The sequence below is a fragment of the Notechis scutatus genome, chromosome 1 (genome assembly GCF_049901735.1).
Source record: "Notechis scutatus isolate UNSWTSFEM ecotype Mainland chromosome 1, rNotScu1.2, whole genome shotgun sequence".
Classification (NCBI taxonomy): domain Eukaryota; kingdom Metazoa; phylum Chordata; class Lepidosauria; order Squamata; family Elapidae; genus Notechis; species Notechis scutatus.
The window spans coordinates 65,721,616-65,738,099 of record NC_142009.1 but is presented as its reverse complement, the minus strand read 5'-3'; the positions used below and the strand labels follow the sequence as shown (position 1 = coordinate 65,738,099).

The following is a 16,484-nucleotide window of genomic DNA, read 5'->3' as shown; positions in this document are numbered from 1 at the left end:
TTTTCTAAATGTCCACACACACACACACACACGTGTGTGAGATTGAAGATAATTTTTTTTCCTGAATTAACCAAGTTTGTAAAAAAATATTTTTGAAATCTTTTTACGATGTTTACTAATAATACATTGTTATTTTAGTTTGCATGTACCATTTCCAACAGTTTTAAAACTAAATTGCTGTTTGAAGGTAATGATTTTGTTATGAGTGTATTTTTTTTTGACAAATCCATTACCAGTCATTTTCAGTCAGTTTCTCATAAGCAAAATCAAATTTAAATTTTCCACCCAGTTTGGCCCAGATATGTCTAACAACTGCTTTCAGTGCTGGAAATATAACCAAATTCCTATTTTAATTAGTGCCCAGAACTTGCCAAAATTGCAAGAACACAAAATCATATTCAAACTATGCTCACATATTCAGTATATCCATTCCAATACATAATAGAGATTAACAGATAAACTCTATGATATTGATTAAAATGAGGAAGATAAAAACTACTATTGTTATAAGAGTAACAAAATTCTGGCTATTTAATTCATTCATAAAATATTAACTATTAATTTAGCAATGTGTTTAAAATAAAAATGTGTTTATTTTTATGGCACAAATTCTTCCCCACAGACTTAGAGGGCATTCTTGTCTTAGTATCTGTTTTAATCTGGGTATTTTTACATTTTTAAAATAATCTTACAATCTAAACTGTATATTTTCCTGGAAATAATAATCTCTGGGAAATAAATAACTGGACAATAAACAAATAATAATAGTTTAACCATTAGCTACATTTGACTTCCAATTTATTTTATTTTATGAAATCTTGCAACTTCTACAAATTTAGATAGAGAGGAATGATGATCATTGAAAAAACCTGAATGTTATTTGCATATAACAATAGTTTCCCTTCAAATTCAGCTAGCATATTCCATTAATTTCACAAGTTTGTTTTGTAAGCCGTTCCAAGGGTTCCAACACCACATTGAAATTTTAATGTAATAAAGGACAACTTTTATAAATTCCATATTGTAGTAGTTGGGTAATCTTGTTTTTGTGGTTTTTCTCTGACAAGTCTATGGTTACAGTATAACATTTGAGTTTCAGAAACTTTAGTTGTAGTTTGCTGTTATTATTTATTGTTTATTATTATTATTCAATTAGTTTTAATCCTCTCTTCACCACCCTGAGGTTTGATTTAGCTTTTCCAAACGTCATTTTATGGATAATATCTTAGATTTCCTAAAAAATTAAGGGTGTGGCCAATTCCTCTAAGTGCGCACCTGAAATTATTGGAAAATTTAAGATATTTTTTAAAAATTGTCTGCTTGCGTGCTATGTCCAAAAAAATGAAAATTAATTTCATTATAATTGGTACATGCATTGTTCCCAAGAAATTTTTTATTAATTATCATTTTACTTCATTGTAAATATATCATTTGAGAAGGCAATGATTTTCCAGATTTTTCTCTGTATTTCCAATACATTTATTTTACTTGTTTTAAGAAATATTCTGTCCAATTAAACTAATTCAATTTTAGTAAAACTGTTTTGCTGCCTTTTGATGTTATTTTAGTTTTAAATGGTAATAGTAATTAATGTCTACTATTGTTATCTGTTATGAAAAAAAATGCTTGGAATACACCACAGGTTAGCTCAACCTCTTTATTTAAGGGAAGAAATGTTTGTTCCACAAATTCCAAGTTTTACAACAGGGAAGTAGTTAGACATATGAGTCTGCCAAGCTAAAGGATCCCATTGTCAAGTCTTCAGCTCATAACTCTACTTATATGAATTTTTCAAACCTTAAAGTTTGTTCTTTCTTAATTCTTCATGAAGCATTATCTAGATTTATTGCATACTGTATCTCTGGGATCAGAGAAATAATCTCTTTTCCTTGTGATTGAAATACAGTTAACTTGAAAGAAAACATCAATTAATTTTTTTGTCTTTTTAATAAATCTCTTAGAGATTTGAAGACCTTCTTTGTAACATGGCAAGTTTAATATGAAAAAGTAACATTTTATCTGCACCCCAATATATCTTTTTTAGTTCATAGGCTTTTTGCATATTTTTTCTTTTATCTACTGTTTACAAATTTTGTTACTGTATATTTCTTAGTTTTTTGCATTTCATTGGACTCAGATGACTATAAGGACGCTTTCTTCATTTATTTGAAAGCTGTAAATCTGGTAGTTTGTTGTTCAAGTTTGAGATAAGATCTCCAATTAAATTAGTATATTCTGATTTTTCCCTTTCCTGATACCTTTAAATCTCAAATTAATTATTTTGTTCCAATCCAGTATATCAGCTAGATCCAATCTAATGTCAGTAATATATTTTGAATTTTTCCAATATCAAGCTCATTATTCATACACCATCATAGGGTTTTTGTGCTGTCCTGCTCACTCTCTCACACACACGTAACGGTGGTTTAGTGTCCATTTAGCTAATAGTGGTTGAAAGCTTAAATTTTTTTAAACTATTAAAGAAAAACTAATGCTTCTATAGGATGATTTCTAATAGCAATAGCACTTAGACTTATATACTGCTTTATAGTGCTTTACAGCCATCTCTAAGCGGTTTGCAGAGTCAGCATATTGCCCCCAACAATTTGGGTCCTCATTTTACCCACTCGGAAGAATGGAAGGCTGAGTCAACCTTGAGCCTGGTGAGGTTCGATCTGCCAAATTGCAAGCAGCTGGCTGCAACAGTAGTAGCCTGCAGTACTGCAATCTAACCACTGCGCCACCACATTTCTAATAAAAAGAAAAATTACCTGATATATAGATTAAAAATAAATATAGAAAAGAAGACAGACTAAAATAGAAACTAGAGCAACTTAGAGAATGATAGTACTGTACTGTAAAAAATAAAAGAAAGTGAATGACAGGAAATGAACAATCCTGAAAAAACTGTTCTTCTCATATTTGTCATCTTTCCTTATTTAGAATGAAAACCTAGCAAAGGTTTTCTGAAGATGATTTTAAAATCTGAGCATGCTCTATTCAGAAAGATTCCTCAATTAACCTATTCCTAAATTGTTTGTGATTTTTATTATATTTTTGATACTTTATCAACACGCTGATTTGGGACCGGAAGTAGACAGTAAATTATAAAATATAGATTATAATCAGTATAGATTATATATTCTTGCTATCAATCATGCTGTTCTATTTTGAACTGGTTTTAAGTTTCTAGTTCCTTTACCAAGTCAGCTCTGGATATAAGGACTGTTAAGAGCTAGCAAAAGTTAGAACAAACCATCCTAGCAACAAGGAATCTAAAAGCACGCTTAAGTAAGAGGCTTTTTAAGATTGTGTTGAATTCCACTTAGTTGGACAGCCAAGTAATCCTCCACTATATGGATTAAGTATTATTTTCATCTTTTAGACCATTGTTTTAATGTGTTTCTTCTGGATACCCAGGGGCTCATCTGAAATTATTAGAAAATAGAGGTGGAGCTAGGCATCATCTTTTGTTGATATCTCAGAATGTACCTCTGCATAACTCTCGTAGTGTTTTATATAGATATTAAGTAGATTAGGAGGAAAACAATCATCTGGTAACCTGAAGGAATGAATGTCCAAGGAAATGAACAAAAGTTCTTGAGCACCATGAGAACTGACAATCCAAGTGACAATGGAATTGCTGCCAGTGGTATTCCAAGAACAGCTCATCAAAACTTGACCCAGGGGAGTCAGAAGAATCACAATTCCTCCATTTTCTTAAGAAAGATCATCCCTATACAACATTCTCAAAACCTGATTTGAAGTAAACTTGTCTCACTCAAGAAAATACCCCCCATTGAAGCATTTTGTCAAAATGAGTTGGTTCATGCATATGCTTAATTTGGACTGTTGTGGACTTCCATTTAAATTCTCAACTCTTTCTTTTAGGTGGAGAACTTCATTTTCTCCAGATTGGAGGAACTTGTGATGATGTTGATGAAGCTGATATTCTTGTGGATGCATCTCTGTCTAAAGTGACGGAGCAATTAACGGAAGGTACCAAGCCTTTATCTAATCCTTCAAGTCCAGGCATTACAGGTAAGTCTTCAATCTTACATTCATATTTTCAGAAGGTATACTATTGAATTGAAGAAACACAATACAGTACCATTATAAAGTCATAAATAAGCAGTATGCTTAATTTTTTTGGTTATATTTTGCCTGCCTGCTGCAAGAATTCTCATCCGTTTTATGTTTGTTACTTTTGCAGAAATATGCTTTCCAAACTCAAGTAAATATTGAAACTTGAACCAGAATGTTCATATATTGTTTTTCCCCAGCAACAGATGGCTAATCAGTTCTATTTCTAAATGCCAGCTAGAGGCTCTGTAACATAACATGCATGGAAACGTGATGCCATGAAATATGTGTGTGTATATTTAGTTTTAGTGTAGCTGAACTAAAGGACAAATTAAATATTTTAAAAAGTGCTGTAGCTTCTTGTGGGAACTACTGATTTTTTTGTGATTAAATATTTTTAAAAATCTTTTTACTTTATAATTAAAAAACAGGAGTTGATCTTCTGGTGGACCAGCCATTCTCGCTTGAAACTTTGACGTCTTTAGTAGAGCTTACTCGTTTTGAAACGTTGACGCCACGATTCTCAGCTACAGTTCCACCATGCTGGGTTGAAGTGCAACAAGAACAGCAACAAAGGCGACATCCACAACACTTGCACCAGCAGCATCATGGAGATGCAGCTCAACATACCCGGACTTGGAAATTGCAAACTGATAGGTAAATAATTTTTGATAAAACATTTACCTCCCTACTTTATTTAAACATTGAATCTCCTGATATCTTGAGTTATAAATAGAATTCCCTAGTAGGAGCCTTTTATATTTATTATTTTTTTAATCCCTCCTTTATTATTTTTATAAGTAACTCACACTTGCAAATATATCTAATACTGCTTCCTCCTTCAGTTTTCCCCACAACAACAATCCTGTGAGATGAGTTGGACTTAGGGTAGGCCAAAGTCACCAGCCAGATTTCATACCTAAGGTGGGACTAGAACTCACAGTTTCCTGGTTTCTAGCCTGGTGCCTTAGCCAATAGAATAAACTGGTTCTCATTTGTATTATATTACATGTAAAGATTGGAAGTTGATGCATTCTATAAATTGGTTTTAAATCCAGAAATTTCAGGTAGTCTACATCTATATAGAAGAACAATGTCCTAGAGGTGTAGAAACATTTCAAATTTGAATCATCTCAACACAAAATGTCCTGTCATGTATGCCAGCATATTGCTTTTCATTTTAAAAGTGTTCTGAGTTTAAGATACTTTTTTAACATTTGCAAAATGATCAGACCATTTTACAGTTAAGCATGCTGTGTAAAATACTTGAAATGGGGCATTTTAATTCAAAATCAGTGCAAATTCAAAATGTTCTATACATTCCTAAAGTTATTTCAACTTGAAAATGTTAATGCATCTTACATCTACAAATTAGGATCATACTAAAATAGAAAAATGGAAAAGTTGTAAACATTCATATTTTCTTATTGTATAGATAAAAATAAATTGGAGCTCTTTATCTCATTGAACATCATTTTCTTCCTCCATCTATTTTCTTTGTAGTAACAGCTGGGATGAACATGTTTTTGAACTGGTTTTGCCAAAGGCTTGTATGGTTGGACATGTGGATTTCAAATTTGTTTTGAATTCAAGTATCACAAACATTCCACAGATTCAAGTGACTTTATTGAAAAATAAAGCTCCAGGCTTAGGAAAAGTCAATGGTAAGAAAATAACTGAACAATTTGTTTTCAGTAATATTTATATATTTCAAAATGGCATTATTAAATCATTAGTAACTTGAACATGTTTAAAGCAATGTCAAATGAAATGAAATATAATGGTTGAACAGTGTTCCATGGTGAACAGTAGGTATCACGACATGTCAAAATGAGATAGCATCTTCTTCAATAAATACTTTTGCTTGTTTTAAGAATGAGGAAATGCTATAAATGTTAATTTTGATTTTGATACTTTTTCTTTGTGTTGCAGGAAAATTTGAGGATAATGTAGCAATTCCCATTTCTCAGATTTAACAATGTAATAATTGCCCCACACGCCCACACTCTTATCAATATCATAATAGCATTGGTGATAATATTAATAGTAATAAAATCTATTTTATTCTTCATTCTTACAGCATAGGTTTGATGTACCACTCAAAAGCCAAGAAATTTCAAGCACCAATTGTTTCAAAGTTCATGATAGTTTTAAAATATTTAAACACAGTTGTATAACACATCCACAACATATTATATAATAAAACTATGTTCCAAAAGAGATTGTGCTGTTCAAAAAATGTAAAAGTGTTTTTTTCCTATGTGCTTGTTCCCCAGAAGCAGCTGTAGATAGACAGATAACTTTTCCTCTGTCACCAACTCATCATGAAATGGAAAGAAATGGAAAAACAGGGCTGGATGATTTGAATGAAGAAATGCAAAACATGGATGTAGAAGAGTCACAGTGTGAGTTTTGCTGAAGTATAATATTCTTTTAAACAGATTTGCCACATAGAAGTTTGCTAGATAAGTTTTAGAAGGAAGTCTAGTGAACTTTTGCTTCTGTGTTTCATTAGTAGTTTCCCCTAGTGCTTGTCATTACTGATTGAAAAGGAATGATTTTAGGCCCATACAATGGAAGTATGTTCCATTATTATTTAAGATGTTTTTTGCTAAGATATTCATTTAGTTAATTTATTTATTGTATTATATTGTTCTGGTTTTAACCCTGTATTTATCATTTAGAATTACAATTGTGAGAACAGTGGCTGTATATATTATATAAATCATAATGAACTAACTAAATAAACAGTTTCTCTTATCCTGGGATCCTGCTTACTACTGGTTTTACTGACTAAAATCTGCTTTACCTCATTCATTCAAATATGAATGAATTTATTAGAATGAACTTAATACTGTACATTCATTCTGGTAATTAGAGTTGGTAATCAAATACTGGAGTTTCAGTAATCCTTCCATAAACAATTCATTCAGGTGCCGCTATTTTCCTGAAAGAACCATCAGAAATTATTGTAACTCAGAAAATCAAAAGAATGGAAAGGTCTTATTGGTTCCTTGAAAACAATCCAGGAAGGAATCTCAATAGTCAGATTGCAAGTGCCACCAAGTTTTACTTCCTATTTTTGCTTGATAAGTTGGTAACTTTGAAGTATGATTTCCTCTGACAGACTTGTCCTTTTATATTATTATAATTCTTTGTGTCCCCCCCATTGAAAAGAATGCAAGTCCTGATGAATTGCTACATAATCACAAGAAACCAGCGCAACAACAATGAAATTCTAGAAATAAACTTTTGCACATATTGTCCTTTAGCTTTATATTTCTTTATTATACTGATGCATGAATAATTTCTTTTATTAGTACTTTAATAATTGCAATTTGGATGTGTAGTTAGAGGAGGGAATAGATGAAATCATCCACTTCTTTTAAATGCTAATGTTCCAGGGAGATCTTAGTTTAATATAATTTTACATTAAATTAATGAACATTGAAAAAACTGAATGTCTAGATCTTTAAAAATAATCATGCAGGCATTAAAATTTGAATAAAAGGCCACTTGGTATGCTAACATTGGCGACAACAAATGTGTTAATTTTGTAGTCAGTGTAACAGAAGTAACTTTCTAAAATCATTAGACTCATAAATGATACATTTAAAAGAGACATTTGACAGAGCATAACATTCTATACTACAATGTTGGAAGTACTGAAGACAGTTCTGTTTATAATGAATTATGAAAAGAAAAATAGAAATGAATGCTTTTCTTTTAAATTGATAGATTTTAAAAAATCTCATTAAATAGAAAAGCAAAATGAGACAAGAGTTGTCTTTTCAAGAATATATCCTACTTTCAATGTTATTATTTTAAAAGAATTATTTGATGTATGTATGTATGTATGTATGTATGTATGTATGTATGTATGTATGTTGTTAGGAATGTAAGTCACCTAACAGCTATTTGGGTTGGAAATATATAAACCAGGATAAACATTTTAATACTGTATCTTTAAGAAAATGCAAAAATTGTAATTGGGTGTGGTTTCTCAAACGGCCATAAGATGGAGCCAGAAACCGGGGTTGTTTAGTCTTTGTCTTAGTCTCAGAAGAGAGTGTGTCTCAGTGAGTCTCTGTATCCTTCTGTTGGAGAGTATTGCCGTTCCTCCTAATTGACTGATATTCTTGGATTTGATGTAAGTCTGATACTGAACTGTTTTTGACACTGGACTTTGTTATTGGATTATCCCTGGACTGAAAACTGACTGATTTAACCTGTGAATGACTTTGGACTGCTTATTTTGAACTGTGCTTAAACGTTTCTGGAAGTAAAAACCTACACTTACCGTATAGTGTATCTGTGTGCTGTGTGTGTATTATTCAAACACTTCTCTCAATACGTCTCCCTGTATGCGCTCATTCGCCTAACGGGGAATTACCTCAACATATGTATGTATGTATGCATATATGCATATGTATATGTATATATGTATAACGTTTGCTATGATCAGTGTAATTTTCCTTTTTTATATTTTTTAAAGGCTTTCGGCTATGTCCCTTTTTAGAGGATCATAAAGAAGATATTTTGTGTGGACCTATATGGTTGGCTACTGGACTTGATTTATCCGGACATGCTGGAATGTTGACACTCACAAGTCCAAAGCTTGTTAAAGGTAATACTCTTGACAGAATATTTGGGGGGACGAAATCTAAAATGTGTTTGTTTGGTTTTTTTTAAATGATCAAATACAGGCCTGATATTTAGAATTGATTCCTGACATTTAAAATGTGAATGTTTTTGTGGTAAAAAGTTGGCTGATAACTGTTTCTAATGTAAGCATGCATAACAAGTTTTCAAGAATTAATTTATTTTTCTTATGACTGTCTGTTTTATTCTAGGCATGGCAGGTGGCAAATACCGTTCATTTTTAATCCATGTGAAGGCTGTAAATGACAGAGTAACAGAGGAAGTCTGCAATGGAGGAATCTGGCCTGTTTTAAGGATACCATCTCTGAAACCTCAAAATAACAAGGGACATTCACTTGCATCACTTTTAGCAAAAGTTGCAGCAGGCAAGGTATTTAAATGATATATAGACAAAGAATGGTCAAAATTATTTTCCTTTAATCAGTCATCTAAAGCCATCTTGTTAGGAGACAAATGCAGGAGCCTATTGCAATCAGTTCACAATACACGGACATGCTTAGCATGACATACAAATATTATGATTATACTTTTCAGAATCTGATATTCCTTACAATATGCTTAACTGCTGAACCTAGTTTAAAATGATATGCAGACCTAACATGTAGAATTTGGGACATTTTTTTTGATAATATCACTATTGTTTTCTAGTCATTTTCTCATATATAGTTGATAAAATAAGCAACATACTAATTTCTCTCTCTCACTCTTTTCTTTAATTTTTGATAGTTCTATCTTCATGCTTGCATTATTAAGAACATTGTAATATATAATATGCTTACATATTGAGAAACATAGTAAAACATGTATATTGATGTTTCAAATTTCTGTATAATGCAAGATTTTTAAATTCTGAGAAAATCTGTTTTGGTATTAGAGGATAATAATGTAAGTAAATTTCATAATCTGGCAAAGTGAAACATACTTGTATGTATGCAGAGTATGACTTTTCAAATACATGAGTTGTTTTTTAATAACAGGACAAGTCTTCTAATAAAGCAGAAACCAGTACTTCCTCACGGAAATCTGACAACCTACGAGGATGTGATTTGCTACAAGAAGTCTCCGTAACAATTAGAAGATTTAAAAAAACATCTATTTCAAAGGAAAGGTTAGTTGGTTATCAGTGTGTATATTTCATAAATACATTTTTAAACATGCACTCAAAAAGAATGTAGGTTAATGTATTACTGATATTATTATATTGAGCTACATTGTATCTAAAACAATAATATATAAAACAATAATATATAAGATAGCTAACTATATTGAACTATAACTATAGTTATTGAATATAAAAATAAAGCTTTAATGTTTAACTGTTTAATTTAGATTTAATTAAAATAATTAAAAATTACATGGCACATCTTAAACTTTTTTCCCCTCAAGTCAGATTTGACAACTATACTTACAAGTCCATGCAGTTTTATAGACAACATTTTTAATAGTTGTTTGCTGGTATCTTTTTTCTGCAGCTGAGACAGAGTGACTGACTCAAAGTGACTCAGCTGGCTTTTATGCTTAAAACAGGACTAAAAATCAGAATGTCCTGCTCCTAATCCAGCACCTTAATTACTAAACTGGCTCATTCTATAGTGGTCTTTGACTTATGACCAAAATGGAGCCTAAATTTCCATTGCTAAGCAAGACAGTTTAGTGAATTGTGCCCTGTTTTAGGACCTTTGTGCCAGTTATGCAAATCACTGCAGTTGTTAATTGAATCATGCAGTTGTTAAATGAATTTGGCTCCCCTCACATTGCCTTTGCTTGTTGGAAGCCAGCTGGAAAGGTTACAAATTACATATGACCCTGAGACATGGCAGCTGTCATTAAATACATGCCAGTTGTCAAGAGCCTGAATTTTTATCACATGACCATGGGGATGCTGCAATGGTTGTAAGTGTAAAAACTATAAGTCATAAGTCATTTTTTTCAATGCCATTATGATTTCAAAGAGTTACAAAAGGAAAGGTTGTAAGTTGAGGACTAGCTGTGTAATATAATGTTTTGGTGAAAACAAAACCTTTAGAAAAGTAAGCGTTTGTAAAATAGTAACAGAAAAACACACTTAAGATTTTCTACCCTAGCTTCTTTTCCCCATTGAATTAGAACACAAACTTAATGGTCATAGTCATCTTCAAGTTACAAGTAGTCTTCAACTTATGGTCACAATCGGGATCAGAATTTCAGTTACTAAGCAGTGTACTCACTTTACTTAGCAGTCCCAGCGCTCCTGGCTACCATCACCCAAGAATCATGGGTTGGTAAGTGGAGGAAGTGCGGAGATACCATGGAAGTGGGGAAGGCTCGGTGTAGTGAGTTGGGGTGCTGCAATTTGATGCAAAACCACAGGTGCCCCTAGAAGCCTCAGCTTCCCCATCCAGCCTAGCAGTGTTTATGATTGCAGGACTGTAGCAACTCCCCCCACCCACGTAAGGCAGATTTGCAGCCATCCAGGGCAGATTTGCTGTCCCCATGCAGTCATAAATGCGGGTGGGCTACCAATTTTGATACTGTGACACCCAGGGACGTTGCAAAAGCTGTAACTTTGGGCGTGGATCGTAAGTCCATTTTTCCAGCACCATCATAATTACGATTGCTGAACAAATGGTTGTAAGTTGAGCATTACCCCTATGTAATTAAGAGTTGTTTTAGCGGGTTGTTTAAATAACATGGATTTCTATAATAAGACAAGTTTTGAATTTCAAATCTAAGAGGTAAAAAACAGTTTCAGGACTTTTTAAAACCACATTAGAGAGAAACCCTAAGCTTCTTTTCTTCCTTCTTCAAAAACCTTAGCACTGCTATAAAAAAAGAAGTAGTAGTTTACCCCCAGTTCACTGATTTACTTCTTTCTTTCTTATTGAATATTATTTCTTTTCTAGAGTTCAAAGGTGTGCCATGTTACAGTTTTCGGAATTTCACGAAAGACTTCTTAACAGCCTTTGCAAAAAAGCAGAAGATGGAGTTGTGACAGAACATGCTCAAAGTCTTGTATTAGATATCCTGTGTTGGCTAGCAGGAGTTCAATCCAATGGACCAGGGAGGTAAATAAATAAATAAATAAAGGAGCTCCTTAACAAATTTCTTACCTTTGTTAGAAATGTACTCAAAAGTAATGATTGGGTTGTAAAGTCTGCTTTTGTTTTTAATGTTTCAGTTCAAGAGAAACCAATGAGAGCTTGTTGTCTAAAACAAGGACATGTCTTTTCCACATAATTCGAGTATGCTTTTTTGAAGCCGGACGAAGCATAGCACATAAATGTGCACGATTTCTAGCTCTTTGCATAAGGTAATTATGTTACTTGGTGTTTTTTTCAGCTTAAAGTTTTCTTTTACTTGAATATTCTAGCTAACATGATGTAAAATGTTAACATAGGTGATCTTTTATAGAGAAAATTAACATTTTGTAGCTCAATCCTGTGTCTATGGGAGCCATTTCCATCAAATTTAGTATTTCTAGATAGATGGAAATTGGATTGCACATTGATTAAGCCCTTTATCTGCTGAGACCTATGGATGTAAAAAAAATTCTGAATAATATTTGCCGATAAACAAAATAAAATATTAAAATAAAATTGATTATTATATTTTTGTAGTAATGGGAAATTTGAACCAAGTCATCAAGGATTTAGCTCGGTCCTTCTGAAGGCTTTGCTTGGCAATATATCTTATTTACCTGCAGCTGCGACTGGAGGTAAGATTAAGGTTTTTGTTTTTGGAATCAAAATTGATTTCTTCTGATACTTTCTATCTGTTTTTCTTTGTTTGATGTTCTTTTCTGTCTTAATACTAATCTTGTATTTCACTTATTAGTCAATTCCACGCTGTATGTATGTTAATGTTATAAACATACATCCAGAGTAATATAACCTAGGAATACTGCCTGAGCAGGTATCAGTGCAAACTTACCACAATCAGTTAACATTGATTAAAGGAATATTTTATTGAATGTCCCAAAGGTGCTTTTTCTCAGGAGGCAACTGGACTTTCTTCCTTTTTTTTTCTTTGAATAAGTTTTGCTTCTCATCCAAGAAGCTTCTTCAGCTCTGACTGGATGGGTGGGGAATGGAAGGATTTATATTCCATGCAAGACAGCTGGTTATTTGCATTCTTTTAAAGAGTAATTGAGGCCACTTGAAGGTTTATCTGTGCCCTCTGGGTCACCTGAGTAGTGCAAATGGGTGTGGAGCCTTCTTGGCTGCAGGATGTTTTCTGCCCTGTATCCCTTCACTGTTGAACACAGGAGCAGGCTGTTGGGGACGAGTCTGTGTTGTCTGCATCTCAGACTGAAGTGCAAAAGGTTCCTGTAGTCTGCAATTGTTCTGGAAATCCGTTCATTCTCCCACAGCATTTCATCCCAAAGTGCATAGCTAAAAGTCTATGGAGATTCTCAGTCATCCAGGTCATGGTTTTCCCAAAGGTGTTTTTTTCAGGAGACAACTCGACTTTCTTTCTTTCTTTTTTCTTTGAAAACGTTTCTCTAAAAGAATGCAAATGACCAGTTTTCTGCAAGGAATATAAATCTTTCCATTCCCCACCATCCAATCAGAGCTGAAAAAGCTTATTGGATGAAAAGCGAAACGTCTTCAAAGAAAAAAAGAAAAAAGAAAAGAAAGTCCAATTGCCTCCTGAAAACGCACCTTTTAGACAACCATGACCTGGATGACTAAGAATCTCCATAGAATTTTATTGAATGGATTTTGTAGGTGTCTGTAAACATATAGTTAAAGATTGCTTTTCTATCTTCTTAAGGCTGAACATCTATCTATATGTGTTCCTTTTAGGTTCTGTGTATTGGTATTTTGTTTTGCTGAATTACGTAAAGGATGAAGATTTAGCTGGCTGCAGTACTACTTGTGCTTCCCTGTTAACTGCAGTCTCTAGACAATTACAGGACCGATTAACACCCATGGAAGCACTCCTTCAAACAAGGTAACAAGGGGAAAACTGCATCACTTTTTATTCATTCAATTACTAAGGTTACCCACACATCAACCATGGGTGCTTATAAAGGATTAAAATGAAATATCAGTTAGTTAAGAACAATAATAAAACAGCTATGGTGGAGGGGGAGAGACACAGCAATTAAGCAGAATTGTCAGAAGTGGCATCATATAATTAGAGTTGGGCAGTCTCTAAATTTGATAAATAAAAATAAAAATAATAATATCCTAGCTCAATGCCTATGTTACAAGCCAGCTATTTAAGGCTTTCTTGGGAGGAATTGCTGCTTCAAAAGGCAGTGCAATGACATGGAAGGCCTATGTCATGAGTATGACATGGTTTAATATACAGTAGCTGAAGTATGTGTGCACTGTCAGGTCCCTTACAGGACAGGCAGAGATAATTGGAAGAGACAATCCTGCAAATACTCAGATCTTGTACCACAGGCTTTGTTAATGACAACCAGCATCTTTGCTTATACCCCAAAGCCCACTGGTAACTAATGAACTGTAGCTTGCAAAGAAGAGGTATTAACATGAAGCATTACATGTATTACATGTACCAAGCAACACCCATAACTGCTTCCTTTTGAACCCCTTGTGGTGAACTTTTTAAACTCATATTTTTAGCATTTATTCTTTGTATTTGAAATAAGTAATATTAGGCATGTTGTTTTATGTTTGCATTGTTTTTAAATAACAATTTGCTGAATATACTTGATGGTAATATCAGTTTCCTACTCTGTGACAGAGCTGAGGTTGAAACTGTGGAGCATGTCCTTTTATACTGCCCTATGTATAACGCAGGCAGATTCAAGTTACTGTCTCTCCTTGAAACAGACCCTTCTAGACCCACTGTTAGTAATTTGTTCTTATATTGTCTAGGGGATGGCTCCTCATACATCACTTCTCAGGTTTCCAATTTTTTTTAAGATCTGTAACCATCAGAGGAGAACGCTGTAATTCCCCTTAGTCAAGTTTTTGGTGACCAATTGTTCATGACTAATTTTCCCATGTTCTTCTTTTGTTGTACTTGTGTTTTGGTCTGTGACTGCAAATAAAGTTGTTTTTTTATTTATTTATTTATTTATTATTATTATTATTATTATTATTATTATTATTATTATCAGTTTCTTGTTTCTTAAAATGCTAAAGCTTTGAGAAAAATATTTAATAGTTTTAATAGTAATTATTCATTCATATCCTTAAAACTATATATTTGATTGATTTTATCTCATTAACCAAATTCTTCACATTGCCTAGTATCTTGCATTACATTGTTTTTTCAGGTATGGATTATATAGTTCACCTTTTGATCCGGTGCTCTTTGATTTGGAAATGAGTGGTTCTTCTTGTAAGAATATATATAATAGCAGCATTGGCGTTCAGTCAGATGAAATTGATTTATCTGATGTTCTCTCAGGTAAGCCTATGTATCCACTTGTAACTGTGAGTTGAAAGGTTTTTTTATAGTCAATATTGTTTGCTTTTGGCAACAACATGGTTATATAATCTTCATGTTGTGATTTGTCATTGAAGAAAATCAACCTCAAAATAGGCTGAACTTATTTTGTTTTCAGCAGAGTTGCATTGCCAGAAGGAAATGGTTATTTCTTCATATTATATTAGCCTTTGAGATAGATCAGGGTGGAATACAGAATCTATAGACATCTGGAACTCTGCTAGCGCAGAATATAATAACCAAATCTTAAAAACTTGGCAGAGTTCCTTTGTCTCTCATCTTATACCCAAGAGAACCAAGGCAGGGCAATTTTGAGTTTCTTTAGGAATTCGTCTTGAGGTCTCTAGGAATATGTATATATTTTTTTTATCAGTATGACAATTTTGAATATTCTGAGATCAGAACAAATAGTTGGACTGGTTTTAGTGGCATTGTTCTGAATATTCTGATCAGAGGAAACAATTTTAAAATTGGTATTTGGAATTTCCCAAGAAAAACAAATTTTGTTTTTTATATCAGAGCAAAAGATTCCAGTTGCTTTGAGTTTAATTCCAATGGAACATTCTGACAGAATGTTGAGTTATCTTGAAGCAAAATCTATTCCTTGTTTTGTGCAAACCCCTGGTTGCCGCATTCTTAGAAACAGAATAAAAGAAGTTAGGACTATAGGAAAATTGGAGACGATTCTTTCCCCTCCATTTTCAGAGGAAGTTTGAGCTGAATCCCAGTTCATTCTTCAAAAAAAAAAATCCCTGATTTGGTTTGGTTTTGACCAATCATGCAAATGGATATATTAAATTGTTTTAGAATTTTGAATAAAGGATCCAATTGTGCGTGGAAGTCATTTTAACTTAAAAGGAGAGTAGGAGTTGCTGATTTTTCTATGGCATTTCTTTCTCCTGTGGTTTCTTTGTGTTTTCATGTCATATGAGTTGTACTGAGATATGGAAGAAGCAAGGATTGAGATTTACAAGTTATATATTTCTCTTATATGTGTTAATTACATACATAGGGTTTCTTGGTTTGGATTGGGTACTTAGTTATTTATCTTTTCTTCTCTCCTCATTTTACATGCATGATAGCAATAAAAATCACAAGTTATTTCTAGTTACCATATGAGTAAACTGAATTATATTATTTTTTCCCAATTCAGGGAATGGAAAAATCAGTAATTGTACAGCAGCCGAAGGTAGTTTTACTTCCCTCACTGGACTTTTAGAAGTTGAACCTCTACACTTTACTTGTGTTTCAACTAGTGATGGAACAAGAATAGAAAGGGACGATGCAAGTACGTTTACTGGTATATATATTTTATTACTTTTTTCTATGTAAAT

General features: G+C 32.9%; 1 protein-coding gene across 10 annotated transcripts in view; it reads left to right on the top strand.

The window, feature by feature from the left end:
* The window catches only part of BIRC6 (baculoviral IAP repeat containing 6), a 148,850-nt gene that overhangs the window by 23,064 nt on the left and 109,302 nt on the right, over positions 1-16,484 (top strand). For 6 of the 10 annotated variants that reach the window (XM_087966334.1, XM_087966350.1, XM_087966343.1 and 3 more), the window contains exons 11-23: positions 3,892-4,041; positions 4,515-4,740; positions 5,587-5,747; positions 6,360-6,488; positions 8,579-8,710; positions 8,937-9,115; positions 9,723-9,853; positions 11,628-11,789; positions 11,903-12,034; positions 12,342-12,439; positions 13,530-13,677; positions 14,978-15,111; positions 16,304-16,450. In XM_087966334.1, the coding sequence (XP_087822460.1) occupies positions 3,892-4,041; positions 4,515-4,740; positions 5,587-5,747; positions 6,360-6,488; positions 8,579-8,710; positions 8,937-9,115; positions 9,723-9,853; positions 11,628-11,789; positions 11,903-12,034; positions 12,342-12,439; positions 13,530-13,677; positions 14,978-15,111; positions 16,304-16,450 (1,929 nt within the window). The remainder of the gene's footprint in view (positions 1-3,891; positions 4,042-4,514; positions 4,741-5,586; positions 5,748-6,359; positions 6,489-8,578; positions 8,711-8,936; positions 9,116-9,722; positions 9,854-11,627; positions 11,790-11,902; positions 12,035-12,341; positions 12,440-13,529; positions 13,678-14,977; positions 15,112-16,303; positions 16,451-16,484) is intronic. The other 4 variants (XM_087966355.1, XM_087966335.1, XM_087966331.1 and 1 more) reach the window with 1 other exon arrangement.